The 16,585-nt window shown below is 36.6% G+C and overlaps 1 protein-coding gene across 1 annotated transcript in view; it reads left to right on the top strand.

Moving 5' to 3' along the window:
* The window catches only part of SLC9A3 (solute carrier family 9 member A3), a 49,551-nt gene that overhangs the window by 11,578 nt on the left and 21,388 nt on the right, over positions 1 to 16,585 (top strand). Inside the window, exon 2 of the mRNA XM_041459515.1 lies at positions 13,080 to 13,382. Within this exon, the coding sequence (XP_041315449.1) occupies positions 13,080 to 13,382 (303 nt within the window). The remainder of the gene's footprint in view (positions 1 to 13,079; positions 13,383 to 16,585) is intronic.

The raw sequence follows: 16,585 nt of genomic DNA, 5'->3' as shown, positions 1-16,585 counted from the left end.
AAGACGCATGCAAATGTGAAGGAGAATGATCTTACATTTTCCTCTTGCTGCCTGGTCTAGCATGTGTTGTCTGTTGTATTTTGGAGGACCCCAATGTGTCAGTAGAATCTTGTTGATACGCCATCATATGATAAATGCTTTCTGATTATAGGGAGATGAAATACTACTGCCAATGGTAGGGTTTCTGCTGTAGTGCCTAAAACACAGAATCCTGGATCCAGCCAGTACAGGATTAATTTTTGCAGCAGCCAGGAGGGGCATGGCGAGGAGGTGATTCTCTACCCCTTAAATAATTTTCTGGGGAAGTTGGGAGGGTTCCCACCCTGGGTTGGGTTGTGAGGCAGAGGGGGGTCAGCGTATTGACAGGGGTTTTCTGTGACAGGTAGACAATAATGTGAGAATTAGTCACCGGTTTTCTTTTATTGCTCTGGCATTGGTATTGCTCCTTGTTTTATTGTTGCTTCCTGGGCTGCATCAAAAGCAGCATGGCCATCAGGTCAAAGTGGGGTGATTCTCCCTCTGCTCTGCCCTGGTGAGAGCCTGCCTGGAGTACTGTGTCCAGCTCTGGGCTCCTCAGCACAGGAAGGAAAGGGACCTGTTGGAGCAGGTCCTGAGGAAGCCACCCAGATGACCAGAAGGTGGGAGCACCTCTCCTATTAAGACAAGCTGAGAGCATTCAGGTTGTTTGAGAAGGGAAGGCACTGAAGAGACGTCAGTGCTGACTCTCAGTACTTAGAAGGTAAAACAAAGACTGGGGCAGACTTTTTAGCAGGGCCTGCTGGGATTGGACTAGGACTAATGGTTGTTAACTAAAAGATTCAGGACATATAGAAGGAAGAATTTTTTTATGACGAGGGTGGTGAAACACTGGAGCAGATTACCCAGAGAGGTGATAGATGCTCAGTCTCTGGAAATACTCAAAGCCAGGTTGGACAGGTCTTTGAGCAACTGGTCTAGTTGAAGATGTCCCTGATCATTGTAGGGGGGTTGGAGTAGATGACCTTCAGAGGTCTCTTCAAATTGTAACTACTTTAGGATTCAACTGAAGTTTAATTCTTATATATGTGGCAAAAAAGTAAAAAAGAGGCACTACTGTAATATTTGTTTCATACTGAATTCTTACTGCTCCCAAAGTTTAAATTTTGCGCAGATATTTTTAGGAATATATGCAAAATCTTTCCCATGTTGGAAGGGATCTAACTATATGAAGCACATTCTTTTACAATGAAAAGAATCCGATGTTGATATGACTTTATACTATGTATCATACAAGAGAATTATACTTAGTCTATGTATGTGGCATTCTGTGATTTTTTTTTTTTTTTTTTTTTTTTTTTAACTTAGGAAGGGATTTGTGTCTGGTTTCTTCCTTTCTTTTTTCTTGTAATAAACAGACATCTTAAGTACCTAAAATATTTGAGTTGTGAGCTAGCCTTAAAATGCAGCTTTAGCCAGTTGTTTTGTTCCCTTCCTTTTTATTTCTCCACTGTGGAAGGTAATGTTAAACTAATCTCCTTGTGAACTTCTTTTTGCACACTGTCCCTTCTTATTTTGCCTGTGCATGCACTACAAAACACAAATGCATGACTGAAAAAAACAGCTGTCGTACCACCTTCCTACTGCATTTCAAAACATCAAAGCTATTTTCCATGTACTACATTTTGCAGTATAAGACCCCTAATTAAAGTACAGTTCTTCCTGCTGCTACCATTGTGTACATCACCGCTCAAATGAGATAATGAAGGTATGAAAGTTAACATGTTACTTAACTGGAGAAGGAGTAGGGACAAAAATCAAAAGTCAACCTAAAGCACGTTAAATGATAGCAGTATCTCAGAGCCATTTGCAGGATAAAATTAGAGTTATATAAACTAAAATGCATCTTGCCCTTAAGTCCAAGGGAAAATAAATCACATATCTGGATTTCTGAGCAAATTTAATTTCTTATGGGCAGGAATGAGTGCATTCAGTAACAAATTCTGTTTTCTGTTGCCTAACCCAGAAACTTATGCTTGATTGGTGAAAATGGTGTTTTCTTAATAGACAGAGTACAGTGTAACTATTGTAACATGAGAATTGTTGCCTCTTTCTTTCCTACAGATCACCTTGCTCAGTTCTTTACCATATTCTTTCTAACTAGCAATACTAATGTTAAAACAGCTATTCTGTCCTGAAGTAAATTCCATAATGTATTCTCCGTAATAGTATATGGAGAAACAGGTAAATGACACGTTATGTCTGGAGCATTCTTAAAGGTTTTTACTTCTCCATTTTCTGACAAAGCTATGGGATCATAAACCATTCACTGAGATGTTTCCAAAGCCCTAAAAAATTAGAGAATCTTGGAATCATAGGATGGTTTGGGTTGGAAGGGACGTTAAAGATCATCTTGTCCCAGCTCTCCTGTGTGGGCAAACCTTCTTACCCTAGACCAGGTTACCCACAGCTGCATCCAGCCAGGTCTTGAACACCTCTAGGGATTGGGAGTCCACAATCTCTCTGGAAACCTGTTCCAGTGCCTTACCACCCTTACAGCTCAGAATTTCTTCCTAGTATCTACCCTCCTTCACGTTAAGGCCATTTTCTCCTTGTCCTTTCACTATGTGTCCATGGAAAAAGTCCCTCTCCAGCTCTCTTGCAGTCCCCCTTTAGCTACTGTAAGGTTGCTATAAGGTCTCCCTGGAGCCTTCTCTTCTCCAAGCTGAACAACTCCAACTCTCCCATTCTGTCTTCATAGCAGAGGTGCTCCGGTCCTGTGATCAACTTAGTTGCCTCCTCTGAACCTGTTACAACAGGTCCATGCCTTTCCTCTGCTGGGCACCTCACAGCTGGATGCAGAACTCCAGGTGGGGTCTCACCAGAGCGGAGTAGAGGGGCAGAATGTCCTCCCTTGCCCTGTTGTCCACACTGCTTTGGATGCAGCCTGGGATACAAGTGGATTTCTGGGCTGTGAGTGCACACTGTTGAATTGTGTTGAGCTTGGAAAGACACTTCATCTGCTGTCAATCTGGACACCTTATGTCAATAGGGAATGCTTATCTTAAAAGTATTTCCATCTTTTTGGTTAAAAAATCTCACCCAGAAAATCTGAGATTACCAAATTTCTGGCACATATAAACAATATATTTGAGTTTCTGAAATTATGTATAGGAGTTGTAATCCACCATGAAACTCTTCTCTTATCAAGCTGCTGGAGACTCTCCTCCAACATATGACCGGCAAAACTTTGAAGCTTTTCAGGGGGTGCAGTAGTATTTACTTTCAATGGAAAGTAGCCTGGCATATTCTGTTAATTCTCTCAAATTAGTTTTAAGCAAGAGCTACTTGACATATGGGTGTTTGCTTGGTTGGGGTTTTTTTTGTTTGTGGGCATCGCTAGTGAATTTGAATACTGTAATGCTTATTTAATTTACTGCTGTAATCAGGAATACTTCCACTGTAATTCCATGCTATTCCACTTGTATTAATTAAAACCTTACCGGGGTGGAATGTAAGGGACAGTCTCCCAGTGCCTGAAAAAAAGTGCTTTCCTACCCCATGACTTGGAGCAGCCTTCATAGCTATTTGCCCTAGCCCTTAGGGTTTAATTGCGTCCCTCGTGCCCTTCCTAGCAGCAACAATCCTTACTATGCCTTGCTGGAAGCAGTACAGGGGAAGAAGAGAAAGTCCCTACCATATAAGGACGTTTTCAGAGTTTCAGCCTACTATTGGTATTCACTAAATTATTTCTTCCTCATCTTCTTTTTCTTCATTTATTGTAGACCTGAGCCAGGGAGAACAGATTCTGGTTTTTATTCAGGCTTTGGTAATTCATTACACAATTTATCATACAGCAAAAGAACCATATCACTAGTAACCCATTTCTGTGCAGTTTTTTATCTGTATAAGCAGATGCCAAAACATTCCCATGAGGATGTCTTAGTTTCAATTAATTTACCATATTAAAATGGAGGTTGAAAGGAAAAAAATTAAAATTAAATTAATTTTTAAAAAATTAAAATTCATAGTGTGAAACTAAGTTCTTGGCATTTCTTTATTTAACTCATGTGACTGGAAAATAGTTTGGTATTTTAAAACTAAAAAAAAAAGCTTTCACTATCTGTCAATAGCTTTCAGTGAATCTTTGAAGACAATTTTAAAGCTGGAGCAGTTGTAATATATTGCAACTTAATTACAATACCTTTACATAGCAAGTGAAGCAGTTTTATGATTCTTTTACTGTCCTGTTTTATATCCTCTATTATACTTCAAGGTGTTTCTAATGTGTACTTTGCTCTCATTTTGAAATATTTTTGACTGTTCCCATTTTTCTTTCAGTGCTGTTCAGTTCCATAAGGGGCAAATGCTACCACACTTGCACTGCAGTGGGACTGCCCCTTCAAAAAAGAACTATTTAGCATAATTATGATAAACTGTGCCTGACTGTTTAAACTTAATTATGTTCTAAGTGCTTATAGAGGTAATAGTTGCTTACTCACACACTTCTTTGAGTTTGGCTTGAGGCAATCTTACTATGTTATGACCTATCAGCTGGGAACCTTGACCTGTATGTTGGTTACATTTTTAATTGCTAACATATTTTGTTAATTGTTCACCTACAGAGACCAGCTACCTAAAATTTCCTCCTTAATGAGCTCATTACAATGCTGTACACTTTGGAAATGGTGACCATTACCTGTGTGACAAATAAACCAAGATTTCTTGAGCTGGATTAAACCAAACTCAAACCAGTCCTTCCATATGAAGGACTTCTGTGCCTTGCTTAGGAAAAATATGTCCAAGATTAAGTATAAATAATATTAATAGACATGCTCATGTAGTATATTTTAAGGCAGTACCAAGATCCCATACTAAAAGTGGATTTTACCTCTTGTTGTACAATATATGTATATTACATCTTTGGGTTTCTTCAGGTATAAAATAACTCCAATTTTTTTTTTCAATAAATCTCTCATGGTTTTTCTAGATTGGGTAAAAGCATAAGAAATTTATTAATAAAATAATTTAATGTCTGTTTAAGGAATATTGATAGAAGAAATCTTTAAAATCTGTTTACTTAAGAGATTTTTGCCTGTTGTATATAAACAATTCAAAATGGCAACATCAATTCACAACACTTGTTTTGTTGTTGCAAGGTCCACAGAACAGAATCCAAAGTACTATAAAATATGCTATCAGTCCTCTGAGCAGGAAAAAAAGAATTGAGCACACTGTTGATAAAGATTAGAAAGGCAAATATAGAATAATAATGATCAGCTTCATTTCTGACAAGTCTGCCCAAACACTTCCTGGACGAACTAGAAATGCAGTTCCCTAATGCTTTTAATCTTGGCTTCAACTGAACCACTTTTAGAACACAAGGGAAGGATATTTTTTTCTTTAATTTAAGCCTAAATTCATCTGCAGATAAGGTAAAATAGTTTCTGTGTGGATAAAGAAAAGATGAGATAAAAGTATGAAACTATAAGAGGATTATTTTTCAGCCAGAGGAAGTCACTAGAGTTTAGTTTTTGGACAGGTGTTATGCAGGGCTTTGGTTTTGCTCTTTTTTTGATTTACCACTACACAGATGTGGGCCTTCCTACTCAAGGTTTCTGATTACTCATTTCTGCAGGCATTATCAGTAGTCATGTAGATCTGGCTATTGTACAAGGAAAAAAAAAATATAATCCTGAGTACTAGGGGAGGTATGCAATACAGTAATAGCAAGGCCAGTTTAACTCAGAGACCATGACAGGAATTGACATGAGAATGGGAAGGGGAAGAGAGGTACATCTGTACAAAGTGAATACAGGGTGACTGTGAGTCCCCAGTGTGATAAAGAATCCAGGATGTAGCTGAACTATAGATTGTGATAGGAAATTATTAATGCTGTTGGATCCATTTCTACTATGACTCATGCAGAATGCAATCTATATTTCTGATGGCTCTGAATCCACAAAGGTGAACTCAGATTGAAATACACAGAGCTGAAGACTGATAAGCAGTGGTTTACTTTCAAAAACCAGGGACAAGCAATAAAACATGGTTCTCTCTGCTTATATAATAGGAAATTAAGGAATTAATGTCAGGGAAAACGAGCCGTTTAAGAAAATTGATATCACTTCCGCAAAAGAAAATGGACATAAAATATCTGTGAACAAGTTCAGGTTAGAAATCAGAATTAAGTCTCTAACTGTGATGAGGGCTGGTGGTGTACCTTCACATAGACATAGCTGGAGCGATAATCCTCTGAGATGAGGATCATTAAATATGATGGTGTGATAATGAAGGTCTGGATAAACAGCCAAATAGCCCTTCTAGTATTTATGGTTCTTGATGAGAATTCCCAGATACTCTGTGCAGGCTACATAAGCAGCTGTAATTAGTTGAAAGGTGCACCTATGGCTATGCAGGCAAGAAATGCTGTGTTTGCTAAAGTAGGAAACTCAGGAAGTCAAGTCACGAAAGACATGTTAACAAAGTGATCTAGTACAACTGAGGTCAATGCACTGAAGGATGCAAAACTGGTGCATCTCTGAAAATAATAAAAATTACAAGGATAGAGCAGAAAATGGAAGACATGAGAGTGTAAAGAAATCAAGTACAGCATGTGCAGGAAGTTTATTGAGGAACTACTAGGTGGTCATGACTGCTGAGAAGTAAAGGGAGCCATAATAAAAGATAGGAGAATTATCAACAAGTAAAATTTAAACAGGAAATTGTATCAAAAACCTTCTCTTAGTAAAGAGTGGAGTAAGTAGAGATTAGACTTATCAGCAAAACTTCTGGAGAAATTTGAGATTAAAGTGGTAGTATAAATAAATTTGCCCAATAAACAGAAGAGAAACTAACTGTAGCATTGCAGAGAACTACTTTTAAAAAATGCCGACATGATTAAAAATGAAACAAAAAATGGTCATTATTGTTAAGCAATATTCTAAATCATTGCAATGGGTAAGTTTGCTAAGGATTTTGTGCTGTCCATTTTATAAGAAAAATTTGCTGTTAGACTGGATGAGGTGATGTGCAGACTGGGACTGACATGGGACTGACATACCCTCAGTATCATGAGAGGACCACAGCCCACACCAGAGGAAGCCAATTAAACTCAGTGATTGTATGAGACTCTTGGTAAGCCAAGAGTGAGAAGTAATTTTAAAACAGTGACTGCTCAGCTGCTTTTTAGATGTCAGGGCTCCTATTTAAACAGTTTAATGGGAAACAATCTAATCTAATCTAATCTAATCTAAAGTCAGTCTGTTAAAGGAGTTTGCTGACTAAAAAAAACCAAACATAGAAAATACACAATTGTCTCTGTCCCAGCATCTACACACAGTTCCTACACCATGAATGCTGCAATCTCTTGCAGGGGTGTGTATTGGCTGCATGTATTTCTACAGCACTGCTGCTTCTTTCTTGGTATGGCAGATGCAGTTGATCAGTCTGAGCTGTGACCCACTACGTGGCTGCAGCTAAGGTGTGGGACCATGGAGCAAGAGTATGTCCAGGGATCCATGACTTTTAGGCATGGGAGAAGCAAAATGATCCTTTCTTGAAAATGCATGCTGTATATTATATTTTAGAGGGTTTGGCCATGTCTTAGTCAGGTAGACCAACATAATAGCAGTAGATTATTTTGAAGTACATTACTGAACTGCTACAGTTGATACAATTTAGGTCACAAACTGGTATTTGACTATACTTTGAGCTATTATACAGGCAAGATAAACCAGATTTTTCTCCAGGTATGCTATAGGAATGGTGTTTTTGTTTTTGTTGGTTTTGGGTTTTTTTGGAATTAAATAATAACATATATCTGCAGAAGGCACCACTGAAAAAATTGCAAAAATGGTAGCACTAAACAGTTTTTGTATTGAATTCCTTTATAATGCTAAGGAGAACATGAACAGGTGCATAAGGTAAGATACAAAAATTTCATGCTTGCCGGTCAGTGTCCAACTACTGGAAGATATTTAGAGGGAAAAGTTCTCTTTGGGCAGAATATTCTTCTGTGTAATTTATTATGCCTTCTCTTAAGAAGTTTCTTGTGCTATTAAAAAAATCTTATTGTGTGCTGCCTTGGAGATCCTGTTATTTGCATCCCTGAAAAGAAAAGAAGCACAAAGGAGCTTGCTGTGTTTTGCTCTCACTTTGGTCAATGGCAAGGGTTTTCACCAGCTGCAGAGAATCAAGCTTGGAGCTCCAATTAGAAGCACCCATGGCTTGATGAAGTATGTTAACTTCAACTTCAGAAGTGAAAATAAAAAGTCAGAACTGGAAAACAAAATATAAAAAATACAAACTGGAAAACTAATAAGGGAGTGTCAGTGCATATTTGAACCACTAGTAAAAATGCATATGGGAGACCTCATGCCTGCCACTAACTCTGATAGGAGGAGCTTAGAAATGTTTGTAGATTCATACCTATGCTTTCACAGAAACTATGGAAATGATAAGCTGATATTGTAATTTTCTAAATTATTTTAAGTGTTCCTGGATTTTATCCAAAGATACATGGAAAAAAATAATCAGAGAATTATCATCATTATTATAGGTCAGTTCTTGATTTCTCTGGATGACACATTGTGTACTGTGCATGTCTGGTAGGTTTTGTCATTCACTGGAACAGTGATACTAGCTGCAAAAATAATTTCATTGTTTTCAGAGACTTGATTTTACACTATCAAAGTCAATAGAAATGTAATTATTCATTTGAAATAGTGTTGAAATGACTGCATAAATCCTGGAATTTAGCAGTATTTTAAATAGGTACTTTCAGATTTTTGTTTTTGCAGTGGTGTATTTTCAAAAGGTTGTAAATCTATCTTGAATTGTTAAATTTGGCTGAAAATAATGCAAAAAACATCTAGCTCTAACTAAATGAAAATATTTCTTTTGATAAGAAAAAATCAGTATTGATTAAAAATAGGTTTTGTTAGAGATAATTAAAAAAAAAAAGTGAAAACCCTACTTCAGAAAATTTTTTAGGTGTCTACAAACATTACAACTTGAAGATGAATTGTACAGTATCTCTTCTTTATTATGTTTAAATTAATTTTTTTTTTCTTTTAACCAGTCTTCCTGACTTCATTTCTTCAAGTAAGTGAGAAAAAGCTTAGTCTGTTGAATCACATCTTCCAAACCAGTCACAGATGGCCTTAGAAAGCAAGAGATAATTCACTGAATGCTGTGAATTCCACTGAAGGATTTAATCTAAGTTACTGCATTTATAAAAGGCCATAAATCCCAATTTACTTCTTAAAGTATGTTTCATTCTTTGTGTCAAAAGAAAGTGGTTCCAGCCATCACATCACAGATTGCTAATTTGTTTTGTCTTTCTCATCAGATTGCTTACATGCCACAGGCCCTTTTCCTGGATCTCAAAGGAAGCATCTCAAAAAAAAATCACAGGATGTTTATACTGTGCAACTGTTTCTTAATTTTGTAGAAAGCTTCTAATTTGGTGATGCTCAGCTTGAAAATAAACCCAGTTTACCCAGTACCCAGTCCAACCCACTTTCAAACCAGGTATAGCATGTACTGGAAGGGAGGCAGATGTTCAACTTTTTCTTTAATACTGTATCTAGACTTAGGTAGATTAATTCCAAACGCTAAATGTTAAAATGTTAAATGTTAAAATTTATGGATCACAAAATTGCCCTGTGCATGGTTATTTCTTTTATGCCATGAACTGTCTACAGGTGTTCTTCCTTTATCCGTTCCCTCTCCTCATTAAAATATATTAACAGCAGTGACAGACAATTTCATCTCTGTGTCTGTAACAGAGTAATTTATCTGATCAGCACTGCATGCTATCTTCCTTCCTGATAGTTGAAATTTCTTTCACATCAGAATCAAACTAAACGCTTTGTCCTTTAGGAGTCTACAAACCTTGCTGGATTGTATTTTGCTCCTCAATCAGGTGAAAGACCTAGTCATGCTAGACATTTAGGTGTAATTAAAGCTTCCAGTTCTACTTTGTCATGGGGACACAGTTTTTGGATCTCTTTTAGACAAGTAAAGGCAAACTTTATGAAATGGAAGTGCTGTCATTGTGTGAGTTTGTAATAGTCTCAGAATATATCAGAGACATTGCTTCGGAATAATGAATTACAAAAATAAACATTAAGGAATGAATTTGGAATTAACCTATCTCTATCAAATTCCACAAACGTAATAACTACTCATAATGTACAATATTGATTAAATATAATTTATACACATAGAAAAAAAAATAAAATCTGTGTAGGTGCAAATATGAGCTCAAACATTAATCTAAGTTCCAATTGCATCTCAGTCCAAAATATTTTATTGTATTTCATCAGTTGTGGTATTTTCCTTTTATTTATTTCTATGCTTATAGACTTATTTCTGTTAATCATATTGCATGGTATCTACCTGAAGAGTTTGCTAAGCAGTTATCTTAAATACAGTCTTGTTTTCAGACTTTGTTTGGGCCATATACAAAAATGAAAAGAGGCTTCCCTAGACCCCATTCATGCAATAACTTTCCTGTCCATGGCCTGCATCCTTAAACTAACAGAGTAGAAGTATTTATTGCTGATAGTATTAAAATCTGGCACAATTAATCAGTGGGTTGGAGTTAAAGGGGACTGAGAGAGATAAGACAGAGCTGATTCACTGGGAAAATGCAACTTTTAGGAGGAGACAATGTTATAACCAAAATCAGATTGGCTTCCCAGCATTCAAAACTGATTTTGGTTGTAAAGTGGAGAATTCGACAAAATATGAAATTTTAGCTGGACATTGTTTTCCAAATGCCTAGTTTTGCAAAGTTTTCACAGGTTCATTTAAAATTTCTAACTTTAACTTCTTGTAGTCATGGCTTATCTGCTAACGTAAGAGTAGGAAAAACAGACTTTGGTTAGTAAGACTAGCTCAGCAACATTCATTTTCAGGGATAAGGAGATAATCCCCTTTCTGTGAGGTGATAAATTAGTTGATAATTCACTGACTGGAAATTCAAGGAATCAAGAATGACTAGTAGGAAGGACTTTTGAGAAGGTAAATGCCACAATGTGTACACATAGAATAGTAACTAGTTTATTTTTCTTCATTTAATTTCCTCTCTCTTCTTCTTTTTAAATTCAAGCCCAAGGGATTTTATAACAAAGAGAGGAAACTTAACAGAAAAACTAGAGTGTTTCTTTCTGTGAAGTGTCATCCATCTCTTCATTACATGACACTGATGACATAGAAAGCTGGCATGGTTTAATCAGCTTCACTGAATGCAGTTTGTTTTCATGTCTGATTTCTTTTGTATTAATCCCATCCCACTTTTTTAGCTGTGTTCCAACATGTCTACAAGTCTTGTCTGCAAACACTCAGGAACATCTACATTCATGCTCATTATTGGCATAGGGAAGCTGTGGTCACTTTTATGTTTTCTGTTCTGATGAGACCATGAAGGTTCTATGGCTTAAGGAAGCACATTTTTGTGGGGCTGCTGTAATGATGGATGGTGCCTGTGTAGATGCAGCCAAGGCAAAAGCTGTCAGTTCAGGAGTGGGGCCCTTAAAACACTCTAAACTCTAAAGGGTAACTAGTAAATGTTTGACAAGGACAAATACTTGGATACGAAGAAAAACAATGGTCTTTCAGTAAAGTAACCTGGTCTAAGATCTCTGCATGGTCATTGGAAATATTCTTCTACTATGGCTTAAGTGTCTGGAATTCACAATGGTGGATTTTTGTCCAAGCTAGTTCTTAGCTAAATTGCGTTAGCGTTGTAAGAGCTTCAACACAGCTGATGTTCAAACCAGGAGAAACTTGGTGGCTTTTACTAAAATTTTCTTCCTGAAGTGTAACTTGCATTTTCAACACAAGGTTATGTAAGTAAACATATTTATTGGGTCAGTTTCACAAAGTACCAGAGTTCAGGCCATCTGGGACACATCATTACTTAAGATAAACTGAAGGACAAGCTTACAGAAATCCCAAGACAGTCAGTTAAACCACCCATCCTTACTTATTATCAAACATTTCTGCCTTTTCCTCCTATTTTATGTTCCATTTTTCTTTGTAGACTTGACTTCTCTCTGTTCTTCTCTCTGCTTTTTTATTTTCTTTTATCTGATACCTATCAAATGCACTATAAATATATGTTGCCACATGTATTTGCAGTCTTAGTTGTGTTTCTGTCACCTTGAACAGTCTGTTTTTTCTGTCTGGTTGTGCCATCTCTCTCTCTTTAGATTTGCTCATGGAACTCAGTAATTTTTCTCTCCTTCTAATCATTGGCTAGTTTAATAGCTTGAACACACCATACTGTTACATGTTTTGCTGTGATAGATACCATATACTCTTTGTCTTTATTAACAGATTTTACAGACTATTGTAACATACAAATTTTGTGACACCTTATACGAAAGAAAGCAGCCTACTGCAGAACCATTCACCCACAAATACATATTTGAAGGAACCACTAAACCTCAATTCTTTCAGAAAACCTCTGAATTATGAGAAATTCTTATTAGGGATGTCTTGAAGAAAAGGCTCAAAAGGGATCTCCCATGATATAAGCTTCATTTTTTTCCTGCTGCAGGCTACATTATCAGAATATTTGTACATTTTAAAAGAGTTGTCTTGAAACTAGTTCTTCTTGCAGCATCCTTGTCATATCATCCTTGTCATATCATCCAATATGCCTGTTGATAAACTGATAATTTTTAAAGACAATAATTAGGAGGCTGGATGTCTATTTTTAGTTACAGAAATAAACCATAATGTCATACATTTCCAGGACTTCTCCATTGCTTTTCAGCCTTGCACTTTGCTTTGCACAAAACATCATCTTTCCCTAGACAGATATTGTTAAGAGAAGATAATCCAATGAAGGATATAAATGTCATGGAATATTGGCTTCATATAAGTTAAAATATGCTGGAAAAAATCTGAAGATCAACTCCTTTTTTTTTATTCTATAAGTGTATGTTTCCCAAACATTCCATGCACACTTTTAATCACAATGAAAGCAAAAAGTTTGTGTGGAGTCAAAATTGCCAGCTAACAACAGTTGTTGCTCAAATTGTTTCTCCATTTCATTTCTGACGCACTGTTTTTGTGTTTCCTTGCAGTTTTCCACTTGTCCCACAAAGTCACTCGGGTGGTTCCAGAAAGTGCTCTGCTGATTGTCCTTGGTCTTTTCCTCGGTGGCATTGTATGGGCAGCAGATCACCTTGCCTCCTTCTCCCTGACACCAACTGTATTTTTCTTCTATTTGCTGCCCCCCATTGTTTTGGATGCTGGATATTTTATGCCAAACAGATTGTTCTTTGGAAATCTTGGCTCCATCCTTTTGTATGCTGTCATTGGGACAGTCTGGAATGCTGCCACAACTGGTTTATCTCTCTACGGTGTCTATCTGACAGGAATAATGGGTAAGTGTGATCTGTAAAGACACAATTATGAATGCCACTGTATATACTGTTGGATGGATGATAAGTCACAATGTAACAACTCTTTCCAGCAGAAAAATTCAATTTTAATGGGAGCAGTTTGTAATATCTTTATCAAATTTAAGAATGACCTTTTCCTTAGGGAAAAATCTTCCCTAAGGAAAGTATAAAAGCTACTTGAATCCATGTCTTTTATATTGTCCTGCTCTAAATGTGTACGCATACTCTCAGGATAAAGCTCAGGATTCTTTTTCTAATGGACATCTGGACAAAAATACACACTAAAGGGCTTGTTTCTTTCTGCTCTGATAGAAACCTTAAAAGTTACTCTGAAATGAAAGTGTCTTCCTGAAGTCATCTTTAGTATTATGTGTTATTTTTACTGTTATTTAATAATAAATGTTATTACTGCATTTAATGTTATTAATGCAATTAAGTGTTATTTATAGTAAGTGCTATCCAATATTAAGTGGCTACTGAGTGTGTATATATGCATGACCCATCTACACATCTCTTTTGCATTTTCTGAGTCTGGAAATTGTAACTGAAGATCTAAAAGTTTTACAGAATGAAGTAGCAGATGTCTTACTGAAAAAAAAAAAAAAGAATAAAAGGAAGCCATTTTAATGGGAGCAATCCAAGGGGGCTTGAAAGGGTGGCTGACGCACAATTTCCTAGACCACAAATCCAAAAAGTGAGGGTTTCCTATTGCTTGTGCTTTCCCCTGAGGAGCTGTGGATGGCCCATTCCTGGTAGTGTTCAAGGCCAGGTTGGATAGGGCTCTGAGCACCTGGTCTAGTGAAAGGTGTCCCAGGTAGTGGAAGTGGAGGGTGTAAGAAATCTCTTCCAGCACAAACCATTCTATGATTCCAAGACACACTTTGTCTTAATTTTACTGTGATGTAAGGGCACAGGGCTGCTAGAAGAGGCACAGAACAGCAGTACTTAATCTCTACTTTCATTTAAGACTCCTGTTATGTAATTTCATATGTTTGTAATATAGATGGCTATGATGGATACATTTTAGATATTTACCTTATTATAACTCTTATTTTAGAAATAGTAATAGTTTCTTAAGAAGATACAAAGGTGACAGCTCAGATGCAAAAATCTTTGACACTTTTAGGTAGATAAGAGGTTTACTGCGCTTTAAGCAATATATTTAATCCACAATATCACATTTATGATTAAAATTAGGTGTTCAGAAAGAAAATATATAACAGGGATATTTCTACTACAGACTGGAAAAGGATTTCTTTATGTAAATATCTTTATGTAAATATCCATATTTTTAAATAGCTCCATGCTTGGAACTATTTAAAAATATGACCAAAAATATTTTCTTAAAAAACCTGTTCTCGGAAATATAATGTATGATAATTACTTTAAAAATACGTTCCTATAAGTCATTAAAGGGAAAGGATTGATTTCCTTACAACATGTGAAATAGAAAAGTTGACTGTTTTCAAAAAAAAAAAAAATTTAGGAAAAAAAAAATCATTTAAATTATTCTTCTCCTCCCAATCTGTAAACAACTCATGATTAACTGCAAAAGCTGGGTTTGATGGTTATATGTTCTGTTTCATCAGTATGTGAATCTTTTAGTGACAATGCATACTAGAACTCTGAATTTACAGCTGCACAGGACTGTCAGCCCCTACCACAGGTCACAGCTAAAGCTCTACAAGAGAAATACAGGGATGTTAATAAAGGCAAAAAATAAAATGACATGTCTGTCAAACTTTAATGTTTAGAAAGAACGTTATTTGTGTACTGTGGGGACCTGTCTTTGCCATGAAGACCTACTAGAGTTCTAATTCCAGCTGTGAAAAAGGCCAGACAAGGCTGTCCCTGATTCAAACTATGTCATTCTCCAGCAAAGCTGAGTGGAAGTCTAAAATATCTACATGACACAGACTCACTAATCCACTAAATCTATTGTGTTGACTTCCGAAGAGGTCAACAAGATCTAGCTTCCGTACTGTGAAAGACCTTGCTCTTGTTACTTACTGAAGATAGACGAATGCTGAGCTGCTCAGTTTCTAGAAAAGTTCATAATACCTTCTGGTTGAAGCTCCGTGGCTTATATTTATTTCTATCCCATTTGTTCTACAATTGAAGTGCATAATGACAAAAGTAATATTAAAATGTAGAAATGTAAAACTACCCCAGACTAAGATGAACTAAAACCAAATGACTTCTAGATTGCCATTCAGTGAGCTTGTAGTACTGTCCATCAATATAAGAATGCATATTCCAAACTGGATTGCATAGATTTCCTACATAAATAAACATAAAAGCAGCTCTTTGTTGGCATTCAATACCCTTGAGATATAATTATTTGCAGAAGGAAAATGGAGAAGGTGGTAATGATGAAGAAATACTTCTCAGTCTGCTTCCACAGAACAGGAAGAATTATGTAATTGCTGATTGCAGTGAACTGTTCACTGTCCACTGGAGAACTAACACTTGCAGTGTTGTGGTTGTGACTAGTGCTTAGAACAGTTTTTCCTGTACAATCTAGGTCAATCTAGCTGCAACATGTTGACTGTGTCTAAAAGTCTTAAACTGGGCCCAGTGAACATATCTTGGTCAGGCGTCACTGATGAGCTGGAGGAAGCCATGGTTCATATACCAATTGAAAATAACTGCTATTATTACTCTAAATGAAAGTCTGATTTAGAAACTACAGGCCTCTTGACAGTGTTTCATGGGAATTATAGATGTGTCCTCATCTCCCCATAAATATTTGCTTACTAGATTTGCAAGTCTTACAAGAATGTACCAATGATTATAATTGGTAACACATAAAAAAGATAAGCAATCTCAGTGAGACAATTTATTTTCAAACCTTATGTTCTATTATACCCTGATATCTGATAGTTATTGTCACTGGGCTTGTTCCTTCCTTAGGCCTGCCTGAAAAGGACAACATTTGGTGGAACCATTGCTTAGATTTAGGTTCAAGGCTGTTCTCAGAATTTTTGGCACAGACTTAAGGTCACTGCCTCAACCCCACTCGCATGCTAAAACTGATAGGCTCAGTCCTTGTTCGCAGCCCCATAGGTCCAAGTGTGAACAAGACTATTTATCTTCTTGAAAAAATAAAGTAGTTATACATCTGTGCAAGCTATGAATTTCTGTTTTCAGGGCCATACCAAGATCTCTACAAACTGTATGGAAAC

Source organism: Pyrgilauda ruficollis, unplaced genomic scaffold, assembly GCF_017590135.1.
Source record: "Pyrgilauda ruficollis isolate IOZ18807 unplaced genomic scaffold, ASM1759013v1 scaffold137, whole genome shotgun sequence".
Classification (NCBI taxonomy): domain Eukaryota; kingdom Metazoa; phylum Chordata; class Aves; order Passeriformes; family Passeridae; genus Pyrgilauda; species Pyrgilauda ruficollis.
Note: the sequence above shows the minus strand (reverse complement) of the source record. Positions and strands in the feature narration are given on the sequence as shown.